We start from the raw sequence: 23833 nt of genomic DNA on the forward strand, positions 1-23833 counted from the left end.
ATTTGGATTTGTTCTCTTTTTCGTCTCTGATTGCCATGGCAAGGACTTCCCTAACTATGTTGAATAAATGTGGTGACAGTGAACAACCTTGTCTTGTTCCTGATCTTAGAGGGAATGCTTTCAGCTTTTCACCAATGAGTGAAATGATGTTAGCTGTGCATTTGTCATAAATGACCTTTATTATGTTGAGGTAAGTTCCTATGCCCACTTTCTGGAGAGTTTATGAGAAATGGGTGTTGAATTTTGTTGAAAGCCTTTTCTGCATCTGTTGAGATGATCATATGGTTTTTATTCTTCAGTTAACATGAGGTATCACATTGAGTGATTTGTGGATACTTAAGAATCTTTGTATTGCTGCTATAAATCCTACTTGATCATGCTGTATGATCCCTTTACTATATTGTTGGATTTGGTTTACTAGTGTTGGGTTGGCCAAAAAGTTTGTATTTTTCCATAAAATGTTATGGAAGTGAACTTTTTGGCCAACTCAGTAGTTCATCTAGGATTTTTGCATCTGTATTCGATATTGACCTGTAATGTTTGTGTGTGTGCAGTATCTTTGTCTGGTTTTGGTATCAGGGTGATGGTGGCCTCATAGATTGAGCTTGGGAGTCTTCCTTCCTCTGCAATTTTTTAGAAGAGCCTCAAAAGGATAGGTGTTATCTCTTTTCTAAATGTTTGATAGAATTCACCTGTGAAGACATCTGGTCCTAGACTTTTGTCTGTTGGAAGTTTTTTAAAATCACCATTTCAATTTTACTACTTGTGATTGGTCTGCTCATGTTTCCTATTTCTTCCTAGTTCAGTCTTGGAAGATTGTATCAAAGAATTTGTCCATTTCTTTTAGGTTGTCCATTTTATTGACATATAGTTGTTTGTAGTAGTCTCTTATGATCCTTTGTATTTCTATGGTGTCAGTTGTAACTTCTCCTTTTTCATTTCTAACTTTATTGATTTGAGCCCTCTCCTCTTTTTTCCTTGATGAGTCTGGCTAAAGGTTAAAGGTTTATCAATTTTATTTTTTCGTTCTTTCTCTAGTTGCTTTACAGGGAGGAAATCTAAATGAACTACTACTTTACTCTGTCAATAGCTTCAACAAAAAGTTTAATGGAGAGAACACTATTCTAGATTTCAATTACATGTGGGCCCTCTGCTCCCTGCCACTGCATAATAGTTGAGGGTTATCCATAGATGCAACTACCAGGTAATGGGAAAAGAAAGAGCTGTAGGCTATAAGACTACATTATAGTTACTGGGATTTCTCTAAATATTTCATTTTAGCCACTAACACCTTCAAAGCCACCAGTAGTAGTGGACTGGGCCTCTGGAGTATCTCCCAAACCTGATCCAAAGACCATAAGCAAACATGTCCAGAGGATGGTGGATGTAAGTACAGCCATATTTCCATGCAGGCAAAAAGTAAGGTACTGCATGGTTTAGTTCTGTGTGTGGGGATAGGGGAGTACAGCGGTAGAAACAAAAAGGGTAAGAAATTTGAAACTTTCCTACATGAGCAAGGGGAACCACTTCTCATATTGTGGCTGCAGAACAGTTCAGAAGTTACATTTTGCCAACACACTTGGGCCTCATGGAGGGAAGTGTATCTCTTAAAAGCTTAGCAAGAGAGCATACATTTAAAGGCTGTCAGTTGATCTGCAGGCAGAGAGGGGTTAGAAAAGCTTTAAGTTAAAGGTTATAAGGAGAATTTTAAAAGTTTGGCACTGCTTGATTCAATTCACTGTGCTACATGCCTTCATATTACTGTATTTATCCTGTGGACTATTCCAGTGTAACAAGAAAAGTACAAGCCAGCAAGTGATGGGAGCACTTTGGACTGGGCTGTTAAAAGCTACACTGCAGTCTGAGCTGTGCAGTGAAGGGAGTGTGCAGGGGGGAACATCCCTCAGGGTGGAGCACTATGGGCACAGTGAGCCGGGCGGGGGCTACTGACGTGCTAATGGAAGTGAAAGCAGCTCGCCACCCTCCAGGTGCTGGTGCCCGCAGAGACCTGGGATGTGACCTGCTGAGTCTCTGCAGCAGCTTCAGGAGCAGGTTTCCTTGTTCCTGTCACTCAGGACTGAGGAGAGGCTTTTTTCAGGTGTTCCAGCCCCTTCGTCATTTGGCTATGATTGATTTCTCTCTTGGTAATCACCAAAGAAACACCTTTTTCCACAGTCTGTCTTCAAGAACTATGATCATGACCAGGATGGATACATTTCCCAGGAAGAATTTGAAAAGATTGCTGCAAGTTTTCCATTTTCCTTCTGTGTGATGGACAAAGACAGGTGAGAGTTGATGCATGGGAATATGTGGTTATGAGCCTGGTGATGAGAATGCCTCATGGATGTTCTGCTAGAAGAATCTGTAAACTCAGATATGTTTACATATGCTACTGTGGTCACTGAATGAATTTTGAAACTAAGAGAGCATCATCAAGCAAATGCCTGTCTGGCTTCAGTTTGGACCACAATGCACCATGAGAAAATGCATGCTTTTTTAAATGCCTGAGTTGAAGATTCCATAACTGCTGGTTTAGGAACAGTCAATTCAAAACTCAAAAAAAAAAAAAGAAAAAGTTTAAATCCCTTCTTGCTTTCCTTACAGATCATGAGAACAAATAATATTTATGAATATTGTGCATATTTACTTTTCTCAAGATTACATAAGTTCTATGTGGGTGGTTCTCTGTGTGAAACCAAACGTTTGATTGGTGGGCTCCAGTTATGTAGATGTACTGTCTAAAGCCAGAAACTACAGCATAAGGTATTTGTCTCCCTATACGTACATTTCTACCACTTCTTTTTAAAGTCTTAATGGAGAGCAGTTAAATTAGTTAGGAGAATCTGGTTTAGCCAAAGAGTAACTGTAGAGATAAGTAGTGTCATCTTACCTACTTACATGCAACTCACACATCCTTAATTAAGAGGAGGGCTGCTGGAAGTAACTGTCAGGTAATACATACTGTACTACCCGTCAAGGATACAAAGAGAGTGAGTTTCTAAGGCTAGAAGGAGCCTTCTGACCCAGCCCCACTCGCACCTCATCTCTCATTTGCTGGCAGGGAAGGCCTCATCAGCAGAGACGAGATCACGGCCTACTTCATGAGGGCCAGCTCCATCTACTCCAAGTTGGGCCTGGGTTTTCCTCACAACTTCCAAGAGACCACCTACCTGAAGCCCACTTTCTGTGACAACTGTGCTGGATTTGTGAGTTGTTCTTAAGAGTGCTTCAGGGTTTTACTTGGGGAGGAGTACGAGATAGTTTAAGAGATTAACCAGGCACAGACCTCACATGCATTTTACCAACTCGTCCCAGCCTAGAGTCTGAGAAAACACCTATGGTAACCTTGTTCTTAAATGTGTGGATTTTACTCTTCACTCATCTTTTCCCATTTCTTCCTTACTTTTCTCTCTGGTAGTTGGGGCCTCAAATAAAATTATAAGGAAATGTTAAATTGAGGCTGTACTTTTTAAGTATTATATCCATATGCGGTTTTAGATGTTAGAAAATAGAAATATGAGACATCTTTCCCCCTTCAAAAGAAGTCACCTGGGTGGCTGCCCCATCCCTGGCCAACAGTTTCCTCCTAAACTTATCCCCTGACCCCAGGATTCTATATTCTTGCTGTTTAGTTTGGAGTCTCAAGAATCCTATTTGTCCCGTGATCTGTCCACTTCAGACCTGGGTCATAAATCCACTGTAATAATAAGCTTCTTGAACACTTAACCCTGATTGGCACAAACTTTTCCTGTTTTCAGTTTAAGACCAGGAGGGATAAAGACACATGAGAGCTAAATGAGGTTTACCTCCCACTTGAGGTAAAGAATGCAGAACAATAAAAGAATGGCTCTTAGTGTCTAGGTTCATACCAGGTAAGATGATGGACATGGAGCACATTCTAACCATCTCCTCTTTGTCTCACAGCTCTGGGGAGTAATCAAACAAGGGTATCGGTGTAAAGGTAAGGCTCAGCTTTGTCCAGCGTGTTGTCTTCCCTGGTCCTAGGAGCTCTCCTGTAAAGCATGTTTGACCCATTCAGCCCACAGCTTCTCAGCAAGCTCACAGCCTCATCTCCTAACTGGCTTCCCTAGAGCAGCCCTGAGAGTGACTGCCACCACAAAGGAGAGGACTCCCTAGGTGACTAGCTATGCACTTCTGTTTCAAGATCCTCTCTTTGCCTGGGTTGCGCTGGAAATTGGGGTGACTGGTAGATTATGTGGTCATGGGTCCCCAAAGACAGGCACAGAATCTCTTCTGAAACAGAAGATAAGTGATTACCAAAGGCCCTTGTCAGCTTTCCTTTTACCATAGTTGTCCTTGGGACTAGAAAAGTTCAAGAGTAAAGGAGCAAAGACATTTAACTGAAAGGAAAAAAGATTGAGACCTAACAGCTGGGAGCATCTAGAGGTCTCCTTAGAGTGAGCAGTATGTGTAGGAGGACCAAAAAAGACACCTCTTTTTCCACCCAAGATAACAGGATGCCACTTCTGATTCTCAGACTCATGATAAGGGCTGTGACAAGACTGAGATCCAGGGCTGACCCAGTAAGAAGAATGCTAAGTTCATTAGAAATGTTAGGTGCCCTAGCTCCAGAACTTAGGAAGTGCATATGTGACAAGACCAGTGCATGGGTGTGGTTTTGAGACACTGGAGGAGAAAGTGAAGGACTTCCTGACTAGGGTGTCTTGTCCACAGACTGTGGGATGAACTGCCACAAACAATGCAAAGACCTGGTTGTGTTCGAGTGCAAGAAGCAAGCCAAGAACTCAACAGCTCCCACAGAGATCAGCACTTCTGTGGGGCCAGCGTCCAACCTTTGCTCCCTGGGAGCTAAGGATCTGCTCCATGGTAAGCAGGCACTGGGAACATTCATTTTGGAAAACGAAGTCAGAAGAATATAGTTTTCAGGAAGGAAAGATTACCTCTATCTTTCCTACTCATAATGGAAACCACCACAAATACCCTTGTGAAAGACATGCCTGTATATTATGCACTTTGAATTATTAAGAGTTCCTTGTCACCTGTGGGCACCTCACAATGCAGGCATGCTTAGGAGAAAGGTCGCAGGGAACAGCAATGAAGCCTGGGAAGGGGTTGCACCTGCAGGGCATCTGTCCCCAAAGCTCTGTCCAGTAGTGATGCTAGGACTTCTGAGGCTTTCCTAGAACTTCCAGGAAGAAGAATGGGTAGGTTAAACATGGGTGTACTATGGGCAACAAATGAACACTGATGTAGAAGTGCTATAAGACAAGGTCTGCTTGTAATGAAAAAATTGACCACCAGTTAGTAAGGTAACAGTGATGCGCAGTTAACCCTTCTGTGATTTAGATCAAATTCCTAGACATACAAAAAGCTTGGCATGGAATCTTAGACACTCTGCCTTTTGGGGAACAAAAGCAAGCAACAGGAAAGGATTCTTTAAGGATGGCCTTTTCTCATGGTGGATAAAGCCTGACACCAACAGCCATGGCTTGGCCAGCAAGGCCTCTGAATTTCAGCTGCCCTAAACTGGCTGCCTGAAAGTTAAGTCCACTTTGGGCTTATGGACTCCTGTAGCAATAAGAAAAGCCTCATTTGATACTCATGTGTCAATTTCAAGTGCCTGCTTTTCTAAGTTAAAGTACCAACATGTTTTCTTCCTACAGCACCTGAGGAAGGACCTTTCACATTCCTTAACGGGGAGGCTGTGGAACACAGCGAGGACAGTAAGGATCGGACCATCATGCTCATGGGGGTATCCTCACAGAAAATTTCTGTTCGGCTGAAGAGGACTTTCGCCCACAAGGCCACCCAGACTGAAGCACTGTCTTGGCTTGGCAGTGAAGGCCCTTCCAGTCACTTTGTGCTGTCGTCCCCAAGGAAGACAGCCCAGGATACTCTGTATGTGTTGCCCAGCCCTACGTCTCCATGTCCCAGCCCAGTCTTGGTCAGGAAGCGGGCTTTCGTCAAGTGGGAGAACAAGGAATCCTTCATAAAATCAAAGGAGGAGCTCCGTCACCTCAGGCTCCCAACATACCAAGAGCTGGAACAGGTACCTTCCTTTTTCTTTTTTTCAGACTGAGAAAGTGGGGCTAACCAGGGAAGAACATGTAAACTGAAGATTCTGACCAGGTTTATTATTAGAAAGATAAAGGGGAAGAAAAGGAAAAAAGGTAAGAAAAGGATTCCGCTTTGTCGCAAAGAAAGCAACGCGGGCCCTGGTTCGCATTACATATCTAGGACAGACAGGGCTCCCTGCTGCCATAAAGGCACAGTCTCAAAGTGCTGGTGCCAAGGTCCAAAGCTCTGTTCACAGCAGGTTCCTTGAGAAAAACCAGTTTCTACTGATCAGCTTTACTGTGGTGACACCACACCCTTTTTCTAGACTTAAAAGCGAGTTGCCTAAATCTTCCCTCCCTAGCAGTCTTTGTTATACTATTCAGTTATGTTTGGGGAGGGGAACATCATGCTATCAAAAGACGAGAAGAGACTATTTAGCTCACTACACAGAAAGCCTCCTCCTTAATGTAAAATGAGGGAGCTTTCCTCTACAACTTAAGGAGATGTACTGATTTATATATTTATACATTAGACCCGCTAAATCAACAGTAGCTGGTAAATGCACAGTTGATTATTATATATAGCATTATAATCCATTAATTGGTAAAAAAAAAAATTGATACCACAGCTGTTTTTTCCTATTAGGCTCATAATATCCTAATTGTAATGTACTTAATGGAGGCATGAGAAAAGACAAAATAAGGTTAAAAGAGAGAGAGAAAGGAAAGTAGGAGCTAGGCCAACTGGAGACAGCAGGTCATTGTAGGGTCATCATGAATTTACTTGTTTTTGTATAGAGTCCAGAGCTCAGAGTGAGAGCTGGTTAGACAGACCTCGTCACAGGACAGTAGTTTCTTATCAAAGACAGGCAACTTAGTCATTTTAGAGATGGGAAAGAAGGCCTGTCTCCCTTTTACCCCCAGAACATAAAGGTCAGCAATGTGTTTTTGGAGGCCTATCAGTACAAACACAAAACCAACATCCAACTGGCTAGAATTCCTTACATAATTCTACACACCACATAGTAAAACTGCCCAATAGGGTCTCAGGACTCCCTACCTGGTCCTCAGTGTTGCACCTTCCCTGTTAGACCCCCAGGCATTGAATCAAAGAAACAAGTTAGATGATGCATGTGAAACTCTTGGTTTGGTGCCTAGAACAAAGAACATAATATTAGGAGGCACACACCTGCTAAAATAACAGATTTTCCAGATGAAAAGTACTGTCTCACTCAGAATATTTAGGACGTGCTTTAAGAAACAGAAGGTGGCACAATGTCGGCTACACAGAGCTCTCTCTGGGGGTAAAAAGGACCAGAACCAACTTTTTTAAGAACAATGAATGAACCTTTGAAAAGTGACCTTGAGAGAGTAGGAAAAACCTCAGTCTTGGTGACAAACACCTGTGTTCCTAATCCGAGCTATTTCTTACTGCTGCTATTACAGTCTGTGACCTGTTTGGTCTGCTTCAAAGTAGGGAGAGCCAGAAGCTGTCCATGCTCTCTACAGCTTGCTTCAGATCTTGGCATTTTACATGCCCGTGCAAAGGAGTAATGTAGTTGGCAACAACTTCTTGCTGCAAGGAGTGAGTGGTAGAAAGATTTCAGATAAGTCAGTTAGGTCCAGAACTAACTATCCCAGTAATACCAGAGCATGTAAACTCTTATTTTTATCCTTGTCTTAGAGTATTTAATATGTAATATTAAAATAATGTACGATACATATTAATATTGTAAATATGTTTATACCTCTAAACCAGCACAGGACAACAGAAAATACAATGCCTCATAGATTCAAATCGCCAGTCTGATACTATACCCACCTGTATCATCATGCAACAGTACCTGGGGTTTCCCTGGTGGCTCAGTGAAAATCTACCTGCCAATGAAGGAGATGCAGGTTTGATCTGTGGGTCAGAAAGATCCCTTGGAGAAGGAAACTGCAACCCACTCCACTCCTCTGTCTATTGGCTTTCCCAGGCAAGAAGAGTCTGGCAGGCTGAAGTCCCATGGGGTTGCAAGAGTCAGACATGACTAAACAATACAGTTACCTGGCACATGGCAAATACTCAGGACTACACAGTAGCTAATAGACAGCTATCTGGGTAATTTATGTTGAGAAGTAATTCATTAATCAGTATAGTATAAGCAAGCTAAGAACATGAGATTCAAAGTCTCAAAACCCAGGGATGTTGGCATCATGGTAGTGTGTGTAACTCCTTTTTAAATCTCCCCTTTTATTTACAACCAGATTGGTCATTCATAAACAAAAGTGGCTGTGCATCTTATACCAGAACACCCAGTAGATTTCTACCCACCTGTGCTTCAGAAAGTACTGCACAGGACCTCAGAGAGGGCTGTGAGGCCAAGGGAGTTGGTGAGCCTACTCCATGCTGATTCACTGCTATCAGGAAGAAAAATAGAGACCACAAAAAGAAAAGGTGAACAAAATTGATAATTGTGAATAATCATTTAACCAAGACTGTTTGCCTTAAAAAAACAAATGGTTGCACCATCATGAACCAAAACTTCAGGCCCACTAACAAAAGGTGAAACTGCCAAACCTTTATTCACACTAAGAAAAAATGAGAGAAGTCTCAATATGTAAAATTAAAAAAACAAAAGGCAACATTACAGCTGTTACTATCCAAATCCATAGAACCATAAGAAACTTATGAATATGCCAACACATTAGATAACCTAGAACAAATGTATAAATTTCCAGAAATGACCAAGACTGAATCCAGAAAAAATAGAAAATCTAAACAAACCAATAACAACAAGCAAAGACATTGACTCAGTAGTCAAAATCCTCCCAACACAGAAAACCCAGGATCAGACAGCTTCACTGGCAAATTCTACCCAACACTCAAAGAATTAACACTGGTCCTTCTTAAAAGCTTTCTAAAAAGATAGAATACTTTCTAACCATTAGGGCAGTTTTACCCTAATACCAAAGTCAGATAAGGACACTAAGACAAACTATAGACCTATGTTACTGGCAACTATACATGCAAAAATTCTCAACAAAATACAGCAACCTGAATTTAAGAACACATCAAAAAGATGCCATACACTATGAAAAATGGGATTTCTTTCTTAGGATCCAAAGACAGTTCAACATATGCAAATCAATAAATGTACTATATCACATTAGTAAAATGAAAGAAAAATCATGTGGTCATCTCAACAAATGCAAAAAAACATTTGACAGAATACAACATTCTTTCATGATAAAAACCCTGCTCAAACTGGATAAAAGGAATATACCTCAACATAATAAGGTCCATATATAACAAACTGACAGCTAACATTATACTCAGTGGAGAAAATTTCAAAGCTTTTCCACCAAGATTAAGAACAAGATGAAGATGCCCACTCTCACCACTTATTCAAGTACTGAAAGTCTTAGCTAAAGCGATTAGGCAAGAAAAAGCATCCAAATCAGAAAAGCAGCAGCGAAAGTGTCGCTACTTGCAGATGATGAGTCCATATATAGAAAAACCCAAAGATTAAACAACAAACAAAAAAACCGTTGCAGCTAACATTTTCAGTTAAACTGCAGGATACAAAACCAGCTTACAGAAATCAGTTGCATTTCTACACACTAAGGATGAAGCATCTGAAAAAGAAAACTTCCCTGTTCCCAATAGCATCAGAAACAAAATATTTGGGAATAAATTTAACCAAGGAAATGAAAGATTTATACAAGGCAAGCTACAAGACTTTGCAGAAAGAAATCAAAGACACAAATGGAAAGACTTGCTGTGTTCATGGATAGAAGAATTAAGACTGTTGAAATGTCTGGCAGAGGACCTAAATTCTTTCAAGGAAGACATAGATGCCCCATAGGCAAATGAAATGAAAATTAAGGAGTAGTAGAGGAGTACTAGAGGACTTTAAAAGAAATAAGAGAAAAAGAAAAATAGAAAATAGAAGAGAAAAAGGAAAGAAAAAAAGGAAAAAAAAAAGAAAGAAAAAAAAAGTTTTTTTTTTCCCCCTAATTAAAAAATCGTAAAAGTCTATGGAAATGAAAGTTAAGGAGTAATGGGGGAGTAATAGGGGATTTTAAAAGAAAATAAAAGAGAAAAAAGAAAAAAGAAAAAAAAATAAAAAAAAAAGAGAAAAAAGTAAAATTATATCTAGGAGTTTCTCTGGAGCTGTTGCAGTCAGTGTGGGTTCGGCTCAGTTTCAGATAGCTCCTCGTTCCAGCTTACGCTTCTCGGTATCTACAGGCTCCTCCGGTGTAGTCGGTGTTTTCTACAGGGATTTTAATCTGTTGCACCAGTCCCTTCTGCAGCGGTTCCCTTTGTTTATTTGGCTTCTGTTTGCCGGTCTCTTCAGAGCCCCATTTCCGCCCTGACACAGGCGGGCGGAGGTGGACTCGTATTCAGGTAGCTAGTTCCGTCGCTCTGCGGGGAGGGGCTGGCGCCGCGGGGACGGGCTGGCGCTGCCGGGAGGGGCTGATGCGGCTTTCTGCGTCTGCGCTGCTCAGGCTCCCGGCCGTTCCATATGGAGCGCGCCCCGCGCTGCGCGAGGTTCCAGCCCTCGGGTGTTCCACAAAAGCGCGGAAGGAAAAGCTGCGCCTGCTCTCAGTGCCTTCCCCGTCAGAGCGGTCCAGGCAGCCAGGGGCTCGGTGGGCGCACTCTCCCCAGGTGTGGCACGCCCCCTCCCTTCCGCGGACCCAGTCTCAGTTTCCGCTGGCGCCAGTCGGGTGCGCGCGCCTTCTGCCCTCCGCGTCCCCAGCCCCAGTCCCCGCCCGCGCCGGCCGGGTGCCTGCGCCCTGTGTCTCGCCGCGACCTTCCCCTCCCCCCTGCCTCCTGCCTCCGGCGGGGCTGGGCCGGTCCGCAGCCTGCGAGCTCCTCTCTGGACCCTCTCGGTCTCTTTGTTCTGCGAAGGCCGGCAGTGTGTTCGGGCCGGTTAATTTACTCTCTCTCTTTTGGTCTCCCACAGTTCAAGTTGGCCACTCACAGAAGCTCCCTCCGATTGTCCTCAGGGCACTCAGGCCCGGACCCTACCCCAAGCAATGCCGCCTAAGACTCCCTTCCCAGGACGGATCTCCGTCCTTAGCTCTTTTGTCTCACTTTTTATCTTTTATATTTTGTCCTACCGCCTTTCGAAGACAATGGGCTGCTTTTCTGGGCGCCTGATGACCTCAGCTAGCGATCAGAAGTTGTTTTGCGAAGTTTGCTCTGCGTTCAGTTATTCTTTTGATGAATTTGTAGGAGAGAAAGTGGTCTCCCCGTCCTACTCCTCCGCCATCTTGGCTCCTCCCTCCTCCCCATAGGCAAATGAAAAGATGCTCATCATGAGATGATTATTAGAGAAATGAAAATCAAAACTACAATGAAGTACCACCTGACAGCAGCATTACTTCCAAGACATGGAAGCAGCCTGAGTACCCAGTGACAGATAAATGGATAAAGATGTGGCATGGGTATAGCGCTGTGTGTGTATATACATGTATGTATAGACATGTGTATGTGTGTGTGTGTGTGTGTGTGTGTGTGTGTGTGTGTGTAAAAAAGAATGAAATAATGCTATCTGGATGGACCTAGAGAATATCATAGCTAAGTGAAGTCAGAAAAACAAAAAAAATCTCACTTATGTGTGGCATCTAAAATATGACCTAGATTAATTTATCCATGAAACAGAAAAGACTTACAAACATAAGAGAACAAGCTTGTGGTTGCCAAGGGAGAGGCTGGGGGAAGGATGGGATGGAAGTTTGGGATTAGCAGGTGTAAACTATTACATATAGAATAGATAAACAACAAGGTCCTACTGTGCAGCACAGAGCATTATATTCACTATCCAGTGACAAACCATAATGGAAAAGAATATGAAAAAGAATATATATGTGTATAACTGAATCACTTTGCTTATAGCAGAAACTAACAAAACATTGTAAATAAACTCAATAATTTTTTTTTTAAAAGGAGTGTTAAAATGCCCATACCACCCAAAGCAATCTACAGATTTCAATCAGAATACCAATGGAATTCTTCACAGAAATAGGAAAAACAGTCCTAACATTTGTATGAAACAACAGAAGACTATGAATAACCTAAGTAATCCTGATGAAAGAAGCTGGAGGTACCACACTTCCTAATTTCAAGTTAAATACTACAAAGCTACAGTAGTAAAAACACTATGATACTGGCACAAAGATAGACACATAGACCAATGGAACCGACAACAGCCCAGAATTAAACCCCTGTGTATACGGTGAACTAATACTTGACGAGAGCGCCCAGAGCACATCCAAGGCAAAAAGGATAGTCTCTTCACAAATGGTGTTGGGAAAACTGGATCAGCACATGCAGAGCAATGAAATGCGACTCCCATCTTACACCTCTCATAAAAATTAACTCAGGATGGATCAGAGACAAACATGAGGCCTGATACTATGAAACTCCTAGGGAAAAAAAGTAGGGAAGAAGTTCTTTTTCATCAGTCTTTGGCAGTGAATTTTTGGACATGACACCAAAAGCAAACATCAACAAATGGGACTACATTAACTAAGCTTTTGCATAGTAAGGAAACCATCAATAAAATGAAAAGGTAACCTACTGAATTTCTGCCACATTTAGGTCTGCTACACAATATTCAAAGATTCTCTTATTATCCATCTATTGCCCATGAATGGTTTATTCTGCCTGCTAGCCACTCACATCTTTGATAAACAAAGATGTGATATAACAAAACTAACTGATACACATGATCATTTGATAAGTATTTAACTTAGTTTTTATTCAGAGCAGAATAACTACCTTGAAAACAATTTCACAGTTACAGTGAAAAGATGCCAGTCAAGAGTAGTACTCCTGATGTAACTAATCTGCCATTTATTGCTGCTTTATTAACATACCTCATTCTCCTTTTCTTTTAGGAAATAAACACCCTGAAAGCAGATAATAATGCTCTAAAGACCCAACTGAAATATGCACAGAAGAAGATAGAAACCCTCCAACTTGCAAGAAACAATCATGTCTTGGCTCAGATGGAGCAGGGTGACTGTTCTTAGCCCAGAAACTCAAGAAAAACAAACTGTAGAGTATATCAGAGATCTCATTTCCTAAACCTCAACACAAAGACCCGGAGAACCTTAGACTGACTGGCTTTAAAAAGGGTACTTTAAAGAAAAGGAGCTACTTTTTTACTTAAAAGATTCTTACTGTGCAGTAAGGTTTTCTCTTCCAGTCAGTTTGAATCAAACGGAGGATAGCTGAAGAATGAGAAATATTTGCCATTCATTCCACAAACTTTTTCTCCCCTTGGGACTAATATCAAAAGCATGGTAAAACACATGACTGTAGTTTTCTGACAAGGTAGCTTCTTCTACATGACCTGTCCAGCTGCTGCTTCCTTAGAACTAAAATCCCTGGAAAATGAATGTTTCCTTCCCTGGCTTTTTCTGAGGCATTGTTCCATCCAAAACTTGCTTATGATGGAAAAATACCCACATGCCAAAAGGAGAATCACTTCCGCTGTATTTCAGCATTCTTTACAAACCTGGTTCCCACTTCACTACCTCAGATCTAATCAATTTGCCTTTCCCCCTCCTTCCTCACTATATTCTTACACAAAAAAGGATATCTACCTAGAAGAGAACTTCTAGAGATGTAGCCATAAATTTGGGGGTGGGGGGCAGGAAGGAGCTATTAAACAACATGACATCATCCAGTTACAAGTCAACTCAATTTTAGTCTCACAATCATGATAAAATAGCCAAATTAGTACCTGGAAACATGGCTATTACCACCTCATACATGGCTGGCTAATTAGCTAAAGTAAATATAACACAAACATGTTTGTCCCTTACATAATCTACAATGGATAGAATTAAGAATTTATAGCTTTTTTTAAAAAGTCTGTTTAACTTACATGTGCCATTTTTTTTTTTGAAGTAACTGTTTTTTGAATTGAATTTGTGCTTTTGTCTTCACTATTAATACTATTTAGAAATAAGCTAACTGGATGAGAGGTTTCAATAATAGCTGACAGCATGTACATATGTACATATTGTGTATATACAACATCAGACATGCATGTGGCTTGGAATTCTGTTTCCTCCTTCAGATGTGGAAGTGATTTAGACTTTTGGTCATGTATACAAATTCACAAAGTTCAGTTTGTTACAAGATAAGAAATTACTTATAACGTAAATTGTATTGTTTGGCAAAATCACAAGAGTCCTGTGAGTTTTCTGTTAATGAAGGTTAATGATAAATGGGCTTATTTAATTATCTGGGCAACTGTTGACAAACTTTGCTGTCAGACTCTTTCTCTAAAAAAAATTCATATGATCATTTTCTTTTGGCCGGAAACTTACCTTCCATGCTTGGATGCCTGATGCCGAGCTGACTTAAAATTCATACACAAGCTGACCAACTGCCAAGAATATAATCTCAACAACCAGAACTTCCAAACCGGCAACACCAAGTCTTAGTCAGAAACAAACTATATATGCAGTATAGTTTCCTGGAAGGATTCAGACCATTTAAGAAGTTTCTTTGATGAAAGACCAGTTCCCATTTGCATACCCCCTTGTACTGAGATTTAGTGAAAAAGCAAATGACTAGCTTTCACTTAGTGTTAATAGTGTTTTTAAAAAAATCACTGTACACACAAATTTACATCTTTCTACATCCAAACTCAGAAATCCCCATGGCAGGGCTGTTTAGGTCCACTACTTGGTATATAATCATGTAGGAAGTACTTTGCTACTTACCTTATATGGAACAAATGAGTTTACAGTCATCCTTAAAATTCTTCCCTTATTCTTGTCCTCTGATACAAACCAAAGACAGTACAGTTCAATTTCTTTATGTGGAGTTATAAAACACAATTGAATTTTTTTTCATTCTTCTTATATGCCATCCAAAATACAGAGCCTAGGTTAGTGTATGTAAATAATTTGTAATCTAGAGGAATTCAAAAGGTCACCGTCTCCTTAGTCTAATTAACATGGCTAGAAGGTCTCAGGCCTTCCAGAATTTATCACTGAAATGGACAGGAAGCAGTAGTTTCACCACAGGTCTTTACAATCCAGCAAGGGCCAAAGAAGTATAGTGTATAAATCAGTATTATTTGCTCTGAGCGATGTGGGATTAGTGAAATCTACAGAAATAATCTGGAACAAATTTTTTGTCAAGCCTACAGTACAAATTTGTGTATCTTGTATCAACTTGAAATAAGTTTGGGCATATATTTATCTGTCAAAACAAGGACAAATCTTGTTTAACAACAGTGTCACTTCTTTTCTTTGGTAATTGATTTGCTGTTTTACTTGTGAATTTCTGTTTAAAGATGTATAATGTAAAAGAACTGCAAGGAAAAAACAAATGTACAGATTGTAAAGGTGGGTTTTTTTTTGATACCTAATATAAGTTTTCATTGTGTAATATTTATATGATAAAAGACATTAGGATCCCTACAACAAAGATGTGCTGTGTTTCTTCTAGTTCATAAACATGTAGATGCTTCATCTGAATTTTTACTATAATCAATAGCTGAGACCACTCTCTAATTCTATTAACCAAACCAGTTGTCCTGAAAGGAAAAGCAAAGCAACTAATTACTCAGTATGAGTGTTAGTCGCTCAATCGTGCCTGACTCTTTGCGACCCCAAGGACTGCAGCCCACCAGGCTCCTCTGTCCATGAGTTTTCCAGGCAAGGATACTGGAGTGGGTTGCCCTTTCCTTCTCCAGGGGATCTTCCCAACCCAGGGATCAAACCCGGGTCTCCTGCACCGCAGGGAGATTCTTTACCGACTGAGCTACATTTTTCTAAATATGTAACATGAAGTACTAATATATAGAAATATTCATTTACCTCCATAATGACAGTGATCCCCAAATACAATCCCCAAATATTAAGTCTATAAACACTTAACACTGAAGGAGACAAATCTGAGGCTGTCATTTCTCTGTGGCTTTCATCTTTAAATCCACAATTCTATCTAAGAAATCTAGCAAGAAAAGAGAAACTTTGAAACTGTGGATGGAACTGGTAAAGGATCGTTCAATCTAGGGTACAGATCACCCACAGCAATTCATTTGTGCTCACGATTAGTGATCATTTAGACTACTTAAAGATAGCCATGATATTTCCTTAATCCCCAGGCAATTTTTGTTTAACTAGACCAATGAAGGGGAATAGGGTGATAGATTCTAGTCACTCAAACTCCATAGTGGAACGCATTCAATCAGTTCAGTTCAGCTGAGTCCCTCAGTCGTGTCCGACTCTTTGCGACCCCACGGACTGTAGCACGCCAGGCTTCCCTGTCCATCACTAACTCCCAGAGCTTACTTAAATTCATGTCCATTGAGTCGGTGATACCATCCAACCATCTCATCCTCTGTCATCCCCTTTTCCTCCTGCCCTCAATCTTTTCCAGCATCAGAGTCTTTTCAAATGAGTCAGCTCTTCACATCAGGTGACCAAAGTATTGGAGTTTCAGCTTCAGCATCAGTCCTTCCAATGAACACCCACGACTGATCTCCTTTAGGATGAACTGCTTGGATCTCCTTGCAGTCCAAGGGACTCTCAAGAGTCTTCTCCACCACCACAGTTCAAAAACATCAATTCTTTGGCACTCAGCTTTCTTTATAGTCCAACTCTCACATCCATACGTAACTACTAGAAAAACCATTGCTTTGACTAGACAGACCTTTGTTGGCAAAGTAATGTCTCTGCTTTTTAATATGCTGTCTAGGTTGGTCATAACTTTCCTTCCACGGAGTAAGCATCTTTTAATTTCATGGCTGCAGTCACCATCTGGAGTGATTTTGGAGCCCAAGAAAATAAAGTCTGTCACTGTTTCCATTGTTTCCCCATCTATTTGCCATGAAGTGATGGGACCGGATGCCATGATCTTAGTTTTCTGAATGTTGAGTTTTAAGCCAACTTTCTCACTCTCCTCTTTCACATTCATCAAGAAGCTCTTTAGTTCTTCACTTCCTGCCATAAGGGTGGTGTCGTCTGCATATCTGAGGTTATTGATATTTCTCCCGGCAATCTTGATTCCAGCTTGTGCTTCATCCAGTCCAGCATTTCTCATAATGTACTCTGCATGTAAGTTAAATAAGCAGGGTGACAATATACAGTCTTGATGTACTCCTTTTCCTATTTGGAACCAGTCTGTTGTTCCACGTCCAGTTCGAACTGTTGCTTCTTGACCTGCATATGGATATCTCAGGAGGCAGGTCAGGTGGTCTGGTATTCCCATCTCTTGAAGAATTTTCCACAGTTTGTTCTGTTCCACGCAGTCAGAGGCTTTGGTGTAATCAATAAAGCAGATGTTTTTCTGGAACTCTCTTGCTTTTTCTATGATCCAACGGATGTTGTCAATTGGACCTCTGGTTCCTCTGCTTTTTCTAAATCCACCTTGAACATCTGGAAGTTCATGGTTCATGTATTGTTGAAGCCTGGCTTGGAGAATTTTGAGCATTACTTTGCTAGTGTGTGGGATGAGTGCAATTGTGCGGTAGTTTGAACTTCTTTGGCATTGACTTTCTTTGGGATTGGAATGAAAACTGACCTTTTCCAGTCCTGTGGCCACTGCTGAGTTCTCCAAATTTGTTGGCATGTTGACTGCAGCACTTTCACAGCATCATCTTTTAGGATTTAAAATAGCTCAACTGGAATTCCATCACCTCCACTAGCTTTGTTCATAGCGATGCTTCCTAAGGCCCACTCGATTTCACACTCCAGGATGTCTGGCTCTAGGTATGTGATCACACCACTGTCATTATCTGGGTCATGAAGATCTTTTTTGTATGTTCTTTTGTGTATTGTTACCACGTCTTCTTAATATCTTCTGCTTCTGTTAGATCCATACCATTTCTGTTCTTTATTTTGCCCATCTTTGCATGAAGTGTTTCCTTGGTATCTCTAATTTTCTTGAAGAGATCTCTAGTCTTTCCCATTCTATTGTTTTCCTCTACTTCTTTGCATTGATCACTGAGGAAGGCTTTCTTATCTCTCCTTGCTATTCTTTTGAACTCTGCATTCAAATGGGAATATCTTTCCTTTTCTCCTTTGCCTTTTGTGTCTTTTCAATTCTTCACAGAAAATAATTCAATCCTTCAACACTTCATAGAAAATAATCAAGTTACACTAACAATCTGCCCCTTAAGAGGAGAGATTAAACTACCTCCCCACCTCTGTCTCCAATTCCCATTCCAAATACTTCCACCCTGTGTCCCTGACAAGGTATAGATGACATCACTGCTCAGAACGTTTTCCATCACAAATATTTTGGGTGTTAGCCATACCTTCTTTTGACACACAAAAAGGTAATGAAATAGTTTTGGTTTAAAACATTTTTTTCTGTTTAGTGAGGCAAGATTTCCTTGATCTGCAAAAAACAAGGGAACGGGTTAAAAGGAAATACCTCATCCCATCTTTGACAGCTTATGTGTAATGGTGCAATCGTTATGCATGGGTGGACATCAGTTACTTCTTTAATCTAGATACTACCAATAATATGTCTATGGGTGCTATCAGATACCATAAGATAGACCAAGGCAGGGAGAAAAAAAGGGGGGAGGGAAAATGAGGTGGCAAGAAAAAATAAAATTAAGAACTAGGCAAAAAGAATGATAAGCACAGAAAAAGGTGTTAGATTTCAGGAAGCACAGAAGTGCCATTCACCATACTCTACATTTGACTGCACTCAATTTATAAAGCATTTCCACATTATGACCTTTAACATTAAGGCCCCAAATTATGTTACTGCTATTCTAGATATTACTGAGTAAATTTTCTACAAAAGAAGTTTCTGCTAAGAGAAGATTATCATGAAAATCCTACCCCACAGGAAAGAAAAAAATATTAGGGTCTAGACCACTCAGCTATTCATTCAAGTAAAATTTTTAAGAATGTGCAAATAAGAGTGGTTCCAGCTTTAGCATGATTCCAGAAGCAAGAGCTAAACTTGGATAAGATTTACAGTGAGAAGCAGATAATCCAACAGCAAGCCTATGAAAGTACAAAGAAATCCTACAGAAATTAATAAATTAATCTTTCTACCATTAGTGATTAAAAAAAAGCTGAAAGTACTTGTAAACCCATTCTGTATGAGCAACTAAAGCTCCTGAAAAGAAATGAAGCAGAAATCTAAACCTTTTAAATGAAAATTTTAACTAATAATTTTTTGAAATATTTTACTCCAGCAGTCTTTGCTTATATATTTTCAAGTTATTTTTCAGAGTTCATAGCTACTTATAAAAGTATTTCCTTATACGGAAAGACTTTTTCTTCAACTATCACAAATGAAATTCTCTCTTCAATAAAGAAAAAAAATGTTTTTAAAGTTTACAAGTAAACAAAATAGTTTTATGTTTTCCTCTCCTGAACAAATTTCTTTGAAGGGTTAGCTTGAAAAAGACATGTCCAAGACTATGGTATACACAATATTTAAAGTTTTATCATTTTAGATTTCGCCATGGGGTTTACTGTAAAACAAGAGTAACACTGCCAAATCTATTTGTCCACAAGTACTCAGCTTTCGATCAGACTACAGAAAGTTGTTAATGCACCAGAAGTCTACAGATTTTAAAGTGGAACTGAAAAAATTTATATGACTATATCTTTTTCTCTTTATATACTATAAGAAAAATGCATTACTTGGGCCACCTTTTACACCTTTCACAACAGGCCTCTATAAACTCTCAACAATTTGGACTTGCACTTAGATCTTTATAAAACAACCTGAGAAGGCTCAAGTGTCACATTCCTCATTTGACAAAAGAGGACAAATTAATCTCTGAGAGCTATGGCCATCTCAGCCTATAGCCCCCGCCCTGGGCTAGTGCCATGATTTAAATTCACAACTCCTGATTCCCAAGCCCTTGACTGCTCCAACCAATAAATCACATTTAAACATTCTCTAATCCTATGTTTCCCAAATCTAGCTGTGAATCAGAATTACCAAGGCATATCATGGCCCTACCTTTGATCGGTAAAACTGGACATGTGTCCTAATCCTGCACAGCACAGAGCAGCCTGCCCTTTTATCTCTGGATACCTAAAGCAATGGCACAAATGATGAAGAAACCAATGTGCAGAAATCTTTCTCATAACACAATGTAAAACTTGTCCATGTCTTTGTTCCTTTACAGTAATTCTGACCTCAGTCTTCAATTCTGCTCTAACAAAATCATACAGATTTCAAATCCAGTTGGAAAATAAATATGCGTAGCAAAAAGTAGACTTGGGCTTCAATTATTGGAATTTTAACAGAAACCTGGCCAGAGGAATTGTTCATATAAAAGAAAAACACAAGTCATGACAACTTCTTACTGAACAGTCTCTTTTCCTATTTTGTAAAATAGAATTAACAAATACAAAACAGCCACAGGACTACAGATGAGGCAATAAGTTTATATTCCTTTCCACTACAAGTGGGGTCATTTATGTGTCTCAGACCTGAATAAAATACAGGTAACAATCTAAATTCAATCATGACAATAAAATACTTTCCATTTTCCAAGTTTGATGGTAATAATATATTTACACTTTTAAAAATATTTTTTCCTCATTTTTTTGTTTTTTAAAAAGACATAACATGCTCAAGAGTACACAGAGTGTGGAAAAAATCATCACTTTGTCTAAGAGATCAAACAGTATAAAACAATGTTCTTTTACATAGTCAAGCCAATTCCAGAATGATACCATCAGGGAATCTAACATGGTGTTTACTTCAAAGATGACACTCAAGTAGTTGTTTAGAATACTATGCCTAATGTATCTATCAAGAAGTAAGCACTGCTATCTAAATGTTGTGGCTTTTAGTATCTTCTATACCCACCACCACCTCCTCCATACGGATCTCCATAACCTCTTCCGCCATAGCCTCCTCTGCCTCCATAGCCCCCTCTCCCACCGTGGTCTCCCCTCCCACCATAGTCTCCCCTGCCTTGGAAACCTCCTCCTCTACCACCCCCTCCCCCGGCACCGCCCCAGCCGCCTCCCCCTCCCCAGCCGCCGCCTCTCCCGCTCCCAGCACCTCCCCTGCCACCGCCTCCACCACCCCAGCCACCCCTGCCGCCGCCTTCCTGTCTCTTCTGCCAGGGGGGCATTTCAGGCGGCGGTGGTTCAATTTCATTCGGCCGTCCTCCCCTGTCAGGCACCCTTCCCATCAGCACCTGTGTAAAGAAATATTTTCTTTCAGTTTCCAATATTGTAAAAGTTAAAATTTACTTAAAGGATGCAAGCAACATTGAAGTTATTGTTCTAATAAAGAAACAGAAGCCAAATATTTTAGGACATGAAAGTACCAGACACGGCAATATGAATTAATATTGAAAATATAAAAGTGATGTGTGACAAATTCCTCACAATGTGCTGTTATTTTAAACAGTGTGGGAGAATATTTATGAAACTTAAGAACTTGTTTAAACCTTTTTGGTAAATTTTATAACAAATGTAGTAGCCATCACACTAAGAAAACTTTTTAGCAAAACATTTACAATATACATAAACTTCATACCCTATACTACTTAACTCCATATTCATTTACACAACTCTGGACTTTCTATTGCCATTGGTTTGGTAATAGACTATCCCATAAAAGACTATTTCTAAGCACATTTTATTTCAACAAAGTATGAAGTACATATGATAACACATGGGTGTAATACAGGCAGATGTGCAGGTTATCAACTGCAAAGAGCTACAAGGATTTTCAATGAACTATTCCTTTTTTTATGAGAAACTTAAGCTAACTTTCAATGATACTAGTTACTATATTATAAAGAAAATAAAGACTTAATACACTTCCTTAACCATGCTTCAAAATACTTCAAAGGATAAACTAAGGAAGAGTTTGCTTCAAGTACCCCAACTTCTGTAGAAAGGCTATTTTATATGTCCATGAACAGAGACCAACAGGAAGCAAATAATTTCCTGCTAGTGTCTTTCAGTAAAGATGATAAACCAACTCTGCCTCAGCCAAAATGACCTACGAATCAGTTGTGTTCTACTTTCCTTGATCCTCTAATCAAAATCATGTTTTACTACTTTATATCATAAATGAAGACAAAAAAGTACAAATTCCACACTGTTGGACAAGGTTCAAAGTACACATATATTCTTCAAAGTACACTATAAAGTCTGCAATAATGTCCTAATTAACCAAGTCCAAAAAACAGCTTTTCTTGGTTGTTATCCTCATTGGTCTCTCCACCAAACATTCAATGTTTGTAGACATACAGGGACATTGTTCCAAGATCTGATAATAAGATTGCCCTCAAATAATCAGACTATCAATTAAAAACTCAGAAAAGAGATGGGCAATATTACTTAAGAAAACTCTTGATCCAGAAAGACTAGCTTATAACCTTGATGCAAGATAAAAAGTAACATATTTAAAAACGGAACACTTTCAGAATAGAGGAGGCTGATCTAAAATGGAAGCAGGAAGGCCCAAACACTGGTGCCTAACTTAATGGTAATTAGCAAACTGACTTTATATACAACCATCCCGATATAGGACACCTTTCTCACTGCACTGAGAACTGATATTGTAAAATTACCCAAGTCCCATACTTCTGACTTTTGTCTCTTTTATAGTAAAGTTTGTCATAGAGTGCTCTAACTGAAGAGTATATGCGAGACAAGCTGATATAAACATTCTAAATTATTTTATTGTTGCTGCCACTGTTGTAAAGTAAAAAATTCAGACTCTCTGAGTTGACTTAAGACCACTGTCAGAGAAATAGACCTATACTCTAAATCAGGAAATGGAACATCCAAGAGATTTTGCAATTTCTAAATTGCAGAAGTAATTTCTCTAAGTAAATGATAGAGCTCGGATGTGAACCCACATCTGTATGACTCCAAAGCATGTACACTTTCCTCTGTACCACGGATCTAAGGAGTATGTCGTGAGTATCCAAAATGACTCCTACAGATTTTTTACTGACAAAAAATGGTAACGTTATTGGAAAGAAGGCAAATAATTCTGGCTAATGATACTGATAAAAATAATTCTTAATTCTTCTAATTCAGATAAAAACTGATTTGTGAATATAGATTGAAATAAACATGCACACAGAAAATATTAGTAAGCCTAAACTAACTCTCTTTTCTAGTCGTTCACTGGGATGAAAAATGGATTGAAATCTGTAAAAACATCAATCAAGGACATTATAAATTCTTTCTTCTCTGTATTAAAAGAAAAACCAACCTTATTAATGGCACACGCTGTCTTCTCCCGGCTGGATCCACTACTTGTCCTGATGATCTTGGACAGATCTTCACGGGCAGCAAGTAAATGTGCCAAGGTTATTGTTGTCTTGGGTGACAAAGCGTAACGCTTAGGTTGGTAAATTCTTGCTATGTCATCTGTTTTTAACTAAATGACAAAAGTCAGGGGAGAAAGGAACCAAAGAACATTTCAATGAAAGAGCAATGGCAATCATAATCTTCAGAAAGGAAAAAAAAGATAAAACACAAGCAAAGAAATAAACAGCAAAACATTCAAGTATCTGATAATCTGTAAGTAGAATGAAGGGGAAAAAAAGAGACCGACAAATGCTAAAAGACTATGTAACTACCCATAACAACTCATTTTAAAAGTAACACAAAAAAGATTCCACTCGAATTAACAAAGAGCAAAATACCTAAAAATAGCTTTACTGAAAACACATACAGAAACTTTAAGAAGAAAACGTTAGTAAATCTACAAAAACAAAAGAAGAGCTTGAATAAATGGAGAGAAATACCATGTTTCTGAATGGGGACACTGAGTATTGTCAGTTTTCCTTGAAATTAACTTACACATT

At 39.6% G+C, this 23833-nt stretch overlaps 2 protein-coding genes across 6 annotated transcripts in view; one reads left to right on the forward strand and one right to left on the reverse strand.

Moving 5' to 3' along the window:
- RASGRP1 (RAS guanyl releasing protein 1) overlaps positions 1-15483 on the forward strand; it is a 76248-nt gene extending 60765 nt beyond the window's left edge. For 3 of the 5 annotated variants that reach the window (XM_061157615.1, XM_061157616.1, XM_061157617.1), the window contains 7 exons: positions 1282-1386; positions 2176-2285; positions 3062-3206; positions 3925-3961; positions 4696-4848; positions 5646-6031; positions 12930-15483. In XM_061157615.1, coding sequence (XP_061013598.1) covers positions 1282-1386; positions 2176-2285; positions 3062-3206; positions 3925-3961; positions 4696-4848; positions 5646-6031; positions 12930-13064 — 1071 coding nt within the window. In that variant the 3' untranslated portion in view covers positions 13065-15483. Of the gene's footprint in view, positions 1-1281; positions 1387-2175; positions 2286-3061; positions 3207-3924; positions 3962-4695; positions 4849-5645; positions 6032-8288; positions 8479-11976; positions 12602-12929 lie in introns of all 5 variants that reach the window. The other 2 variants (XR_009695149.1, XR_009695150.1) reach the window with 2 other exon arrangements.
- Positions 15484-20409: 4926 nt separating this feature from the next.
- The window catches only part of FAM98B (family with sequence similarity 98 member B), a 30082-nt gene continuing 26658 nt past the window's right edge, over positions 20410-23833 (reverse strand). The window contains exons 7-8 of the mRNA XM_061157618.1: positions 23236-23403; positions 20410-21193 (exon numbers count right to left, since the gene is read on the reverse strand). Coding sequence (XP_061013601.1) covers positions 20837-21193; positions 23236-23403 — 525 coding nt within the window. The 3' untranslated portion in view covers positions 20410-20836. The remainder of the gene's footprint in view (positions 21194-23235; positions 23404-23833) is intronic.

This window comes from Dama dama, chromosome 12 (assembly GCF_033118175.1).
Source record: "Dama dama isolate Ldn47 chromosome 12, ASM3311817v1, whole genome shotgun sequence".
NCBI lineage: Eukaryota > Metazoa > Chordata > Mammalia > Artiodactyla > Cervidae > Dama > Dama dama.